Genomic DNA, 14,536 nt, shown 5'->3' with positions numbered 1-14,536 from the left:
AGAGAGGGAGGGGGGAGAGAGAGAGAGAGAGAGAGAGAGAGAGAGAGAGAGAGAGAGAGAGAGAAATATCCATGATGCGAGAATCATTGATGGGCTGCCTCCAGCACGTCCCACACTGCGGATGGAGCCCGAAACCCAGGGCATGTGCCCTGACCAGGAATTGAACTGTGACCTCCTGGTTCATGGGGTGACGCTCAACCAGAGCCAGGCCGGCCGGGTGTGATTTTTATTAAGGCTACCAGAAGATACCTCCATGAGGAGGACAAAGTATCAATTTCCCAATTGCTCAAAGATTAAGTCTTTGAAAAGTAGCAGTAACATATTCTTTGAACTGTGTCAAGGTTGCAGTTGTTGCTTAATTTATAATTTCAACCATAATAATAAGTGAATATTTTCTAGGTAGAAATGAAACAGAAATAGTATAGAAAATTGAATTTGCCTTGGTCGGCTATCTCAGTTGGTTAAGAGTATTGTCCTGATATACCAAGACTGTAGGTTCCATTCCCAGATAGGGCACATATAAGACACAACCAATGAATGCATAAATAAGTGGAATATTTTAAAAAAGAAAGAAAATTGAATTTGTCCTAAGGAAGCTTATAATTTAGTTGGGTAGAGAAAAACAACACACAAAAACAACCAGAAAAAGCCCTAGCCGGTTTGGCTCACTGGATAGAGCGTCTACCTGGGGACTGAAGGGTCCCAAGTTTGATTCCGGTAAAGGGCATGTACCTTGGTTGCGGGCACATCCCCAGTAGGGGGTGTGCAGGAGGCAGGTGATCGATGTTTCTAACTCTCTATCCCTCTCCCTCTCTGTAAAAAATCAATAAAATATAAAAAACAACCAGAAAAGAATAAGTTGCATAAAAGAGCCTATGGAACAGACATTTTCTTTAAATTTAGTATGAGGGGGGAAAACTGTGGTTTTTGTTGTTGTTTGGTTTTTTAAGAAAAACAAGATGGTATGTGTCCTTTTGTCAAATCACAATTACAAAATTCAGTTTTTTTGCCTAATTCTAGGACACTAAAAGATAATCTTACTGCTCAACTATAGAACTATACTAGGTTATAGAATCATATCTTAAAATAAGCAATCTCAAATCCTTTAGGAAACAATAGAAAAATGTAGGTAATTTAAAGGAATAAAATACAAAATTAAGGTGCTATGTCAATAAAAAACTTAAATATTTGAAGTGGGGTCAGGTAAACAATGAACCCCAGAGGAAGTGAATTCTGAAGAGAGCTGATATCTTGAACTGAGAGCGGTGGTAGGGTATTAGAATAAGGGAAACCCTATACTAAGGTATGTAAAAGGGAAGGGATTAAGCATTCGAGACTCATGACTTCAGCTTAGTTTTCAGTATGCATTGTAACTTTTCAAAATACCAGATACACTTATTTTAGTTAAAAATTTATATAATATATGCCTATTACTAAAACACATGTAAGAAATAGAGGTCATCCACTTCCTCCTTGTAAGAAGCATTATGTTTATTTTGTATCCTTCCACTGTGTGCTGTTGCTTTTTTAAAAATTAAAAACACAAATGACAGCATATACACTTTCAGTTTTCAACTGCTTTTTTATTTAATATGTAATAGATGCTCCTCGACTTACGATGGGGTTACATATGGATAAACCCATTCAAAGCTGAAAATACGTCGAAATGCATGTAATGCACCCAACCTACAGAATATCCCAGCCCAGCCCAGCCTGTCTCTGCTGACTGTGGTGCTTCCCTACACTGGAGAAGTGTGAGGCAAACCCGGGGAAGGCAAGGACCATTGGATCTTGATCTTTCCCTTTCAACAGAAAGGAGGATATGCATTTCAGAGGCCCAAGTACAACCTGCTTAAGCCTCAGACTGCTTGGATCTCAATACCAAGTCTGCCCCTCACTTGTGCAAGTTATTTAATTTCTGTGCCTCATTTTCCTCATCTGCAGAATAATAATAGATGCTAATACCTGCCATAATAATAGTAATACCTGCCATAAAGCTATTACAAGAATTATCAAATATGTCAAATGCATGGCAAAGTGCATATAATATGTACTTAATAAAGGGCAACATCATTAGCACTGTCGTGAATACAGACAGACCAACCTTGTTCTCGGTGACTGCAGTACTCCAGTCACTCTCCTATTGGGAAACACAGGACCAGCAGTACTCTGATAAGGACATTTGTCCAGATGTGTTTGCCTACTTTGTGCAAGTTTATTTGGAGAGTAAATGCCCAGAAGTACAAAGGTTATATGTATTTTCAATTTGACAGATATTGCTCAACTGCCCTTCTAAAATGGCTACGTCAATTTATACGTGCACACATGGTTCTACTGTGAAAACAGCCCAAACCATCAAAAGCAATGTAAAGGCTGCTGTAACGGCTGCTTTCCTGTCACTGATGCTTTTCAAAGACTATTATGTCTTAGTGTGGGCCATTGAGAACACTTTTTTAAAACTATGAATTGGTATTTTAAGACAAATATCTTACACAGTCCTTCAGAAAACCTGTATATTGTGGGGGTTCTACTGTACATTTGTTCAAGACGTTTAGCTAATTACTGAGGAGCAAAGGTCTCTCTAGGCACTAATACAAAGATGGCCATTCCCTTTTCCTTCTAAAGAACATGCAGTGTGGTGTGGCCAGTGGAAGAGAAAGATAATTGTACGGTTTTTTTCTTCTCCTTTTAAAAACAAAGTGTGGTAAACACTGAAACAGTGTATAAAAAGGGAGCATTTGCCTTGGGGTGAGGGTTGGTGTGTCAGCAAAAGCTTAACTCATAGATGGTATGAATGCTAGGCCTTAAGGCTGGAAACAACCTGTCAACTTACCCCACAGGGGCCCCAAGCTAAATAAGTCATGCCTGTGCCTTTACTTTCCTTCTCATCTGAGAACATTACAACTTCTTGTACTGAATAAAACACAGAGGAAAGAGCCAGAAGGATATGGACACAGGTATGTTTCTAAAGTGGCCAACACTGGGACTCTTTTCATAAGAAGCATTTCCCTGATATAAAAAACACACACATACTCATTATAGAACTCATGGAAAGTATAAAAAAACATAAAGAATACAATAAAAAACCTCTGAAATCTCAGCATCTAGAGTAAACTGTCAATTTCTTGGTTTATTTCCTTCAAATTATACAGGGTGGGGCAAGAGCGGGTTTGCAGTTTTGAGCATGCAAAACAAAGCCTATTCTTATATTATTACTTATTGCATTATTTCCATACAAACAATTATAAACCCACTTTTGCCCACCCTGTATATGTAGACTTTGCATAGTAAATATTTTTTAAAATGTCTTTATTGATTTGAGAGAAAGGGAGAGGGAGATAGAAACATCAATGATGAGAAAGAATCATTGTCTGACTGCCTCCTGCATGCTCCACACTGGGGATCAAGCCCATAACCCAGGCATGTGCCCTGACTGGGAATTGAACCGTGACCTCCTGGTTCATGGGTGGATGCTCAACCACACAGAACCACACTGGCCAGGCAATACATTTTTACATTCTTAAAATCCTGGTCATAGTTTATTTGGTTTTTATAGTTTGCTCCTTATATTTCATATTATATGAGCTGGTGTTGCACAGTGGTTAAAACGTTGGCCAGCACACCAAAGGGACTCAGGTTCAATTCCCAGTCAAGGGCATATACCTAGGCTGCAGGTTAGATCCCGGCCCCAGTCAGAGTGTGTGTATGAGGCAACCAATCAATGTGTCTCTCTCACATCCATTTTTTTCTCTCTCCCCCTCCCTTCAACTTTCTCTAAAAAAAAAAAAAAAAAAAAAAAGGAAAAAGATCCTGTTGAGGATTAACAAAAAACAAACAAAAATTATAACATAAAAAACACAACTTTTCTTTATTTTTTTAAAATTTTATTTTTTTCCATCACCATTTATCCTCCCATATTCTCTTCCACCTCCACCCTCCCCAGTCACCACACTGTTACTCATGTCCATGAGTTCTTTCTCTTTTATTTTCTCCTTTGTTGCTCAATCCCTCCATGTCCCCTGCCTCCCCACATCCTACCGCCCAGAGCTGTCAGCCTGTTCTTTATCTATGAGTATGTCTCTATTTTGATTGTTAGTTCATGAAAACATGATTTTTAATAACTATATACTATTTTACCTTTTGGGTATACCATAATTTCATTACTCCCACTAATAAACATATAGGTTGTTTGTATTTATTTATTTTTTACTATTATAAAGTTTTAGTGAACCATTTTTGACCTAAATCTTCACATGACTTTTTTTGCATTGTTAAACATTCTTACCTGACACAATCAAGACTATGATGAGTAGGTTAATTAATTTTTAAAATAATGTTTTAATTTTTCAGTTATAGTTGACATAGACTAGTCTCATGTGTACAACTTAGAGATTAGACATTTAAAATATATTTTTAATTGATTTCAAAGAGGAAGAAGAGGGCAAGAGAGGTGGAAACATCAATGATGAGAATCACTGATTGGCTGCCTCCTGCATGTCCCCATTGGGGATCAAGCCCACAACCCCCAACATGGGCCCTGACAGAGAATTGAACTGTGACCTCCTGGTTCATAGGCTGATGCTCAACCATTGAGCTACGCCAACCGGGCTGATTAAACATTTATATAAACTTAAAAAGTGATCCCCGATAAATCTCGTACCTATCAGATACCATACATAGTTATTATATTATTAACTATATTCCTTATGCTATACTTTACATCCCTGACACTGTTTTCATAGCTGGCAACCCTAATCCTAACTCTAACCTTGCCCCCTTTTCACCCATCTCCCCAAACCTGTCTTCCATCTGGCAACCATCAAAATGTTCTCTGTATCTAAGAGTTTGTTTCTCTCTTGTTTGTTCACTCATTTTGTTTTTAAAGTTCCACTTATATGTGTGAAATCATATGGCCTTTGTCTTTCTCTTTTAACATAATACTTTCTAGGTCCATCCATGTTACAGATCGAAAGAGTTCATTCTTTTTTTATGGCTGAGTAAAATTCCATTACATATATGTACCATCTCTTTATCCATTCATCTATCGATGGATATTTAGTTTGCTTCCATATCTTAGATATTTAAGTAAGGTTGCAATGAACATAGGGATGCATATGTCTTTTCAAATTGGTGTTTTGGGAAATACCCAGAAGTGGAATTAATTGCTGGGTTATTCTTTGTCTCTTGATATATAGCCTTTGTTTGTTTTAAAGTCTATTTTATCTGGTATAAGCATTGCTACCCCACATTTTTTGTTTTGTTTTCATTTTCATGAAATGTTTTTCCATCCCTTTACTTCCAGTATAAGTATGTCTTTTGGCCTGAAGTAAGTCTCTTGTAGGTAACATATAAATGGACCTTTTCTTTAAAAAAAATATGTTTATTGCTTTTTAGAAAGAGAAGAGAGGGATAGAGAGAAACATCGTTGATCGGCTGCCTCCTGCACACCCCCTACTGGAGATTGAGCCCACAACTGGGCATGTGCCCTGACCAGGAATCGAACCAGCAACCTTTCAGTGGACAGGATGATGTCCCAAAAAACTGAGCCACACAGGCCAGGGTGCTATCTCCTCTCTTATGTTTCCTATCTCTTTGTTAAAGTTCTCACTGAGTTCAATGAGCATCCTTATAATCAACTAGGGGCCCGGTGCACGAAATTCGTGCACTGGGTGTGTGTGTGTGGGGGGGGGGGGGGAGTGTCCCTCAGCCCAGCCTGCCCCCTCTCACATACTGGGAGCCCTCAGGCATTGATCCCCATCACCCTCCAATCGCAGGATCGGCCCCTTGCCCAGGCCTGACGCCTCTGACAGAGGTGTCAGGCCTGGGTAGGGGACCCTCATTTCCCCCCATCACTGGTTCTGCCCCCCGCCCAAGCCTGACGCCTCTGGCCCAGGCATCAGGCCTGGGCAGGGGACCCCCAGACCCCTCCGATTGCTGGCTCTGCCCCTTGCCCAGGCCTGATGCCTCGGCCAGAGGCGTAGACCCCATCACCCTCCGATCACCTGATCGGCCTCTTGCCCAGGCCTGACGCCTCCGCCAGAGGTGTCAGGCTTGGACAGGGGACCCCCATCTCCCCCCGATCACTGGCTCTGGCCCCCGCCCAGGCCTGAGGCCTCTGGCCCAGGAATCATGCCTGGGCAGGGGACCCCCATCTCCCTCTGATCACTTGCTCCACCCCCCACCCAAGCCTGACGCCTCTGACCCAGGCTTCAGGCCTGGGCAAGGGGACCATCATATCCCCCCAATCCCCGGCTCTGCCCCCCGCCCAGGCCTGATGCCTCGGCCAGAGGAGTTGACCCTCATCACCCTCCGATCACCAATCACTGGATCGGCCCCTTGACCAGGCCTGAGGCCTCCGGCAGAGGTGTCAGGCCTGGGCAGGGGACCCCCAGCTCCCCGCGGTTGCAGGCTCCGCCCCTGCCCAGACCTAACGCCTCTGGCTGAGGCGTCCGGCTCAGGCAGCGGGGACCCACAGCTGCAGTGGCCCCGCGATCGTGGGCTCCGCTTTAGGCCCAGGCAAGGGACCCCTAGCTCCCAGGACTGCCAGCTTCGACCGTGTCCAACTCCCATTGCTGGCTCCACCCCTACTTCCTGCTATCACTGGCCAGGGCGGAAAAGGCTCCTGATTCTCTGGTCATGGCTGGGGGGCAGGGCAAAGGCGGCCCCAGGGCCGCCTTTGCCCTACCCCCCAGCTCTTAGCTCCCCCCTGGGTTTCCGATCACTGTCAGTGGCAGGGGGCTTCTTCCTGCTTTCCCTTTTGCCTCCCTGCATTGTGCCTACATATGCAAATTAACTGCCATCTTGTTGGCAGTTAACTGCCAATCATAGTTGGCAGTTAATTTGCATGTAGCCCTGATTAGCCAATGAAAAGGGTATCGTCGTACGCCAATTACCATTTTTCTCTTTTATTAGTGTTGATATTTTGAACTGCACATCTGGTGAATTGCTTGTCTCTCCCGTTCAGTTCTTTTTATGGAGGTTTGTCCTGTTTTTTCACTTGGAACATGTTTCTTTGTCTCTTCATTTTGACAACCTCCCTGTATTTGTTTCCCTTTTGGGTGAGCTGCTATATCTCCTGGTCTTAGTAGCAGGTGCCACATGGGGTCCAGTGGTGCAGTCTCCTTAGTCACCTGAGCTGGGTGCTCCAGGTATATCCTTGTGTGCCCTCCTATTGTAGTTGAGCCTTGATCACTGTTGGCCCAACAAGGAGGGATTGACCCTCAGACTGACTGGCTGTGAGGACTGACCCTGACTATAGCAGAGGAGCTGCTGTGCAGGAGCTAACCCAGGGGTGGGCAAACTTTTTGACTCGAGGGCCACAATGGGTTCTTAAACTGGACCGGAGGGCTGGAACAAAAGCATGGATGGAGTGTTTGTGTGAACTAATATAAATTCAAAGTAAACATCATTACATAAAAGGGTACGGTCTTTTTTTTCAATAGTTTTATTCATTTCAAAAGGGCCGGATCTGGCTGCGGGCCGTAGTTTGCCCATGGCTGGGCTAACCCCACAGAGCAGCATTCGCTTTAGCAGGGCTCTGATGCTTGCTGAGTCAGCCCTTTGGTATGTCATTGTGGAGGTGGTTGGGTTGTGCTCTGGTGTGGTATAAAGCTGACCACTGGGTGTGCTGATCCTGGGACCTCTTGGGAGGTACAGGTCAAGGTCAGCCACTGCCTATGCCCTGGGGCACTTATATGCGCTCCAAAGTTATCTGCAGATGGCTGCTACTTGTGCTTGGCTTGGAGGTGCCTTGGAGAGGCTAAGCTGTGAACTAAGGCCAGCTGTACTAGCAGGCTTGGGTCTGCTTAGCAAGGAATATGGGGCACACAGAGGACAGATGCTGCTGTATGGGGTCGTGAACCTTTGACAGGTTTTGGGAAAGCCTGCTAGTATGGAAAAGCCACTGGAACCAGCTCGGGTGGGCCTGAATGTTGAGTGGGGTGGGGTCTCAGAGAATCACCAGGGCAAGGCAAACAGTATTAGGTATTTTGAGACTCAAGATATAGTGCCCGCCGAAACCGGTTTGGCTCAGTGGATAGAGCATGGGCCTGTGGACTGAAAGGTCCCAGGTTCGATTCCGGTCAAGGGCATGTACCTGGGTTGCGGGCACATCCCCAGTGGGAGATGTGCAGGAGGCAGCTGATCGATGTTTCTCTCTCATCGATGTTTCTAACTCTCTATCTCTCTCCCTTCCTCTCTGTAAAAAATCAATAAAATATATTTAAAAAAAAAAAGATATAGTGCCCCACTGTGCCTGGAGGGGGCCTCTGCAAAGGAATAGTGACTTCTGCCAGTGCTTCTGTCTAGCAGAAAGCTGCCCCCCAGCTCTAGCCCTTGCCTCAAGGCCAGACGATTCAGTTCCTCCCAGTATGTCCCTGGCACCTTTCGCATTGCTGCCTCAATTCTGGAGCTCAGAGCAAGTGAGCCCAAGTAAGCCTGTGCACTGGTCTCCAGCAGCTTTCTGTCTCCCTCAGTCACAATCCTCACTCGTTTCACAGCCGGAAGTCACTGGGACTTCTCTCCCCAGCACTGAAACCCAGGGCGGAGACTCCTTGCTCCTCAGAGGGGACGACCTCCCCAGCTGAGAGTTCCCTCTTGATTTTTAACCGCCACATGTGGGTGTGGGCCAAGCTTGTTCAGTGTCTCCACCTCTCCTAGTCTCAACGTGGCTTCGTTCTTTATATTCTCAGCTGTAAGATTTCTATTCAGCCAGGTTTCAGGTGGTTCTCAATGATGGTTGCTCTGTAGTTTTGTTGTAATTTTGATGTGGTTGAATGAGAAAGTGAGCATAGCGTTTACCTATGATGTCATCTTCACATCTGTATTATTAATATTTTTAAATATATTTTTATTGATTTCAGGGAGGCAAGGAGAGGGAGAGAGAGATAGAAACATCAATGATGAGAGAGAATCATTGATCGGCCACCTCCTGCACACCCCCTAATGGGGATCAAGCCCACAACCAGGCATGTACCCTTGACCGGAATCAAACCCAGGACCCTTTGGTCCGCAGGCTGATGCTCTATCCACTAAGTCAAACCGGCTAGGGCTGTATTATTAATTAAATAAATTATTAGTGTATCATGCCACAAACACTTCTGTTTCCACTTAGTTGCAGAAAAAGTCATCAGAAGAAACACTAGCCGGCAGAGAAGGTTGGACCCACTCGACTCACAATCTTTAGTGAGAAGGTAAGGTGTGATGCTCAAAAAGTCTGCTGGCCCTAACCGGTTTGGCTCAGTGGATGGACTGTCGGCCTACTGACTCGAGGGTCCCACGTTCGATTCTGGTCAGGGGCATGTACCTTGGTTGCGGGCACATCCCCAGTGGGGAGTGTGCAGGGGGCAGCTGATCGGTGTTTCTCTCTCATCAATGTTTCTGGCTCTCTATTCCTCTCCCTTCCTCTCTGTAAAAAATCGATCAAATATATTTAAAAAAAAAAGGTCTGCTGATAGTCCTGGATCCTATTTCTTCTGCAAAGTGTTCCCTACATAGGAGACACAGCACTCTTACTCCATGGCTTCTAGGAAAGAAAATGCAAACTCACTAACCTGAGTCAGTATTAAAGCCTGTGTCTTGACATTCTTTGGGTACTGCCTGTCTGCTTTTATATGTTCCACTTGATGCTTTTAAAGTGACAGTGAGCTTTTATACTCTCATGGATGATGTCAGGTATCTATCTAATGACTTATAGCTTGACCAGAAGTCAAAAGGGTAGGTTAATTTAAGACGTTACTTTAAATAAAGAGTCATAAAAAAAGAACATACACATACCTCAAACATTTTTTAACTTAAAACATATTAAAGTACATTAATGCACTAACCTTGTGTTAGAAGGCCAAGGCCTTGTCTCTGAGTGTGGCTCCAATGATAAGAGTTCCACATCCTCTTTACTAGGTAAATTACACATGGTATTCCATTTGTAATTTACAATGTGGGTTTCTTTGAAGTGGAATAAGAACCAGAAGACACATCAGCAATCAGTATGCAGAATCCTTCTGATAAAAAACATATTCTCAATGGCCTCTATTTCGCTTTTTACCTACCCCTAATTCAATAGCCATTTTTAAAAAATGCTGTTAGCAATTCACCTAAGTCTTTCCAAAAATGTTCAACTTAGTCTTCATAGAATTCATTTTTTTATACTAACTTCAATGTTTTACATGCTATCTAATAAAATTATATAATTACATAAAGTACAATAGATATAAACAGGTTTCAACTGATTCTTATCAACAATCTGAGAAAGAAAAACCAGCCCTGAATACCTGGAAACTGCTTGACACAGCTAGGCCTCAGTGGTGTCTGAAGCTGGCTTGGGGCACACAACGAGGCCATGTTATTCTCCTGCTGGACATAAACAATCTCACAAAATATCAACATCAGACAAGGTCACTCTGAGACCATGAGAAAGTGAGACAAAACAAGAAACACTTTAAAATTCTGTCTGAATATGGACAAAAACAAGGTCACTGTGCAACCTACAGAACACCAAACATCCCCCGCTCCTGGCTAGCAGGTGACTGCTGCTCCCTGGCAGGTGTAGCTTTCATCTCCGCTTGTCAGCCCTCCCAGATAAGATTTACTAAGATAAGCAAAGAACTGCCCCACAGCCTAATAATATCCAATCCAAGCCAAGCCCCTCTTCCTCAAACCCTTCCCCAAATTACCTAATACAAGCCCAAATCATGTAAGTCCCATGAATACTCTTACTGAGACACCCCAGAGTGTGCCACTCCCTTCCTACAATGCATGACGAGCTCAGCTTGTTCAGCGACAGCTGTGTTCCTAGTGGTCTGTTGCTGGAGGCACTGACCAGGCCGGACAACTGGCTAAAGCAGAGTGTGCGACCACAGAACAGAAAACCAACAGTATCACTTAGGATATTTACCAACAAATGAAGAGCATCCGTTAATCTGGAGCTTGTTAAGCAAGCTTCTACCACATTTCCTTAAGTTCATTTCCTAGAAGTAGAATTACTGGGCCAAAGCAGAACTTTTTAAGATTCTTTATCTTGGGGCTTCCAGTCAAGATGTTGGAATAGGGAAATGTATGCAGTACTTGAATCCACCCACAACCACATCAACATTATAACTAAACTACAGAACCACCATCATTCAGAACTACCTGAAATCTAGCCGAATAGAAGTCGTACAACTAAGGATATATAAAGGAATCACATCAAGACTGTTAGGAGGGGTGGAGACACTGAATGGGCTGATCCCACACCCACATGTGGTGGATAAAAATTAGAAGGGAAATCTTGTCTGCAGAGGTCCCCACTGAGGAGCAAGGAGTCCCAGCCCCACACCAGGCTCTCCAGCCCAAGGTTACAGTGCGGGAAGAGAAGGCCCTATGACTTCTGACTGTGAAAACTGGTGGAAATTGTGGCTGAGGTACAATTAGGCTCAGGCACCAGAGTCCCAATGAAGTGAATCCTGGTCCGTGGTGTTGCCCCTGCACCCTGGGGTGGCCCCTTCATGGTGGTGAAGGCCAGTCCTTGAAGTGATCAGCCTGGGGTTAAATCCCTCTTATTGATATGCCAATAACAATTAAGGCTCAACTAAAACAGTCCACATGAGGGGGAGGCACACCTAGAACACCCAGCTTAGGGGACCAGTGAGGCTCTACAGGACACCTACTACATAAGGCCAGTCTACCAAGACCAAAAGACATAGCAGCTCTAGCTAATACACAGAAACAAACAGAGGTAGCCAAAATGAGGGGGAAAAAGAAAGATGTCCCAAATGAAAGAGCAGAACAAAACTCCAGGAAAATGGAGACAAGCAATCTACCAGATGCAGAATTCAAAACATTAGTTATAAGGATGCTCAATGAACTCAGTGAAAACTTTAACAAAGAGTAGGAAACATAAAAAAAAAGTAGATTTAAAAAAAAGGGGGAAGGACCATGTCTTTTTTTCACCTAGTTAATGTCCTCAAGTTTCATCAGTACTGTCATGCCGGGGTCCAACCCCAGCAGGTCCAGGGGTTCCCAAAGGCGTAGACGGAGTCAGCGAAGAAGGAATGACACGGAGACAGCGTTCAGTTGATCAGCAGCCTAGCCAGGATCTCTAGCCAGGATCTCCAGCCAAGTTCTGGTTTGGATCTCCAGCCAGGTTCTGTGTCCATGTTCTCTTGCTAGGTTCTCCAGCCAGGTTCAGTCAGCAGGTTCTAGTCAGGCTCTCTTGCCAACCTCTGCAGTCAGGTTCAGTCCAGGATCCCTTGCCATGTTCTCTCCAGCGAAGCTCCTCCATCTCCAGGTTCCACGTAGGTTCTGTCTTCTGAGTTCTGTGTTCTAAGTTCTGTCTCTCTCTGTCTTGTTACATCTGTATTTATACCAGTTGATTCAATCCTATCAATCTCTATTACAAAGGTTAGGGCGTTTCTTATCTCCATTCCAGGGAGTAAAGATTATGTATCTTAAGCATGCTTGTTCATAGTTAAAGTGATTAATTACCCGCCTGGCACTTAGTTAAGAGGTTTTATTCCCTCCCTAACTTCAGGGTAAAATCCCCACCTGGGGAAATAACCTTTCTCAGAGACCTTGGTTAAAACACATAGTGCCAAGAAGGTGACCAAACATATTAAGAACAGTATGCCATAAATGCCAGGTCCCTTGAAACAGCAAGCATGGACCGGCTCCCGGCATTGTCACGTGTCAGAATTTCCATTTTTAAAGGATGAATAATATTCCATTGCATGTGTAAGACATTTTGTTTATCCACTGCCTGTAGGTAAACACTTGTGCTGCTTCCACTTTTTGGTTATAATGAATAATGCTGCTATGAACGTGAGTGCATAAATACCTCTTTGAGACACTTTCAGTTATTTCGGGTACATATCCAGAAGTGAAATTGCTGGGGTATATGGTAGTTCTATTTTTAATTTTTTGAGGAACATTTTCCTTAGTGACTGCACCAGTTTACAGTGCACAAGGATTTCAATTTCTCCACAACCTTGTCAACATTTTTTAAAACATATTTTTATTGATTTCAAAGAGGAAGGGAAAGGGGAAAGACAGAAACATCAATGATGAGAGAGAATCATTGATTAGCTGCCTCCTGCACGCTCCCCACTGGGGATCGAGCCCACAACCTGGGCATGTGCCCTTGACCAGAATCGAACCTCAGTCCGCAGGTGGATGCTCTATCCACTGAGCCAAACCGGCTAGGTTGTTTTGTTTTTTACAGTAGCCATCCTGAGTGATGTGAGGTGATTATCTCATTGTGGTTTTAATTTTCATTTCCCTAATGATTAGTTGCTGTTGAGCATCTTTTCATATTCTTATAGGTCATTTATATATCTTTGTTGGAGCAATACCTAAGTCCATTCCCTCTTATAATCAGTTTATTTGGGGTGTTTTGGTTGTTGAATTATAGGTCTTTATGTACTGTGGATATTAACCCCTTATTTGCACGTATTTTCTCCCATCCTATACGTTGTCTTATAACTCTGTTATTGTATCCTTGGATGCATAGAAGTTTTAAATTTTGATGTAGTATAATGTATGTATTTTTTACTTTTGTTGCCTGTGCTACTTCTGGTGTCACAGCTGGAAATCACTGTGGAATCCAATATCATGAAACTTTTCCTCTAAGGTCTCTTCTAAGAAAACATAAGTTTTAGGTCTTACAATATTTAGATCTTTGACCAATTTTGAGTTAATTTTTGTAGATAGTATAAAGTTAGGGTCCAACTTCATTTTTTTGCATGTGAATATCGTTTGGGAAAACATCATTTGTTGAAAAAAAATTGTCCTTTTCCCATTCAATGGTCTTTGCATCCTTGATTAAAATGATTGATTATATAATTTTAAAATGTATGTTTGCATTTGAAATATAAGCATACTTAACAACACTACAGGATGAAATCTGTACAGTATTACACAGAAAAAATACTTTTTTATATGTGAGTAGAAAATGAGAAGAAAGCAAATATTTTAATTGTAAAAAGTTTTCCTTTAAAATATAAAAGTTAGCCGAAGCCGGTTTGGCTCAGTGGATAGAGCGTCGGCCTGTGGACTGAAAGGTCCCAGGTTCGATTCCGGTCAAGGGCATGTACCTGGGTTGCGGGCACATCCCCAGTGGGGAGTGTGCAGGAGGCTGATCGATGTTTCTCTCTCATCGATGTTTCTAACTATCTCTCTCCCGTCCTCTCTGTAAAAAAATCAATAAAATATATATTTTTTTAAAAATATAAAAGTTAGCCCTAGCCAGCTTGGCTCAGTGGATAGAGCATCGGCCTGCAGACTGAAGAGTCGCAGGTTCAATTCCAGTCAAGGACATGCCTGGTTTGTGGGCTCGATCCCCAGTGGGGGGTGTGCAGGAGGCAGCCGGTCAGTGGTTCTCTGTCATCATTGATGTTTCTATCTCTCTCTCCCTTCCTCTCTGAAATCAATAAAAGTATATTTAAAAAAATAAAATACAAAAGTTAATAAATATTTAAATGAGGCTAATCACTAAAGAGTTTCAGATAATTAAAAATACACCTGATTCACGCTTGCTGTACTTTCTTTGAAGTATTTCCAGGACGTA

General features: G+C 43.1%; 1 protein-coding gene and 1 pseudogene across 5 annotated transcripts in view; one reads left to right on the top strand and one right to left on the bottom strand.

The window, feature by feature from the left end:
- FKBP5 (FKBP prolyl isomerase 5) overlaps positions 1-14,536 on the bottom strand; it is a 124,585-nt gene that overhangs the window by 40,008 nt on the left and 70,041 nt on the right. Inside the window, exon 2 of one of the 5 annotated variants that reach the window (XM_059701869.1) lies at positions 9,825-9,998. The exons of 3 other annotated variants lie outside the window; for them this stretch is intronic. In XM_059701869.1, coding sequence (XP_059557852.1) covers positions 9,825-9,885 — 61 coding nt within the window. In that variant the 5' untranslated portion in view covers positions 9,886-9,998. The remainder of the gene's footprint in view (positions 1-9,824; positions 9,999-14,536) is intronic. One more of the 5 variants, XM_059701868.1, reaches the window with a different exon arrangement.
- LOC132237416 (large ribosomal subunit protein eL36-like) overlaps positions 1-14,536 on the top strand; it is a 52,053-nt pseudogene that overhangs the window by 6,776 nt on the left and 30,741 nt on the right.

This window comes from Myotis daubentonii, chromosome 6 (assembly GCF_963259705.1).
Source record: "Myotis daubentonii chromosome 6, mMyoDau2.1, whole genome shotgun sequence".
Classification (NCBI taxonomy): Eukaryota; Metazoa; Chordata; class Mammalia; order Chiroptera; family Vespertilionidae; genus Myotis; species Myotis daubentonii.
The sequence above is the reverse complement of the archived record's forward strand: the minus strand, read 5'-3'. Positions and strand labels throughout refer to the sequence as shown.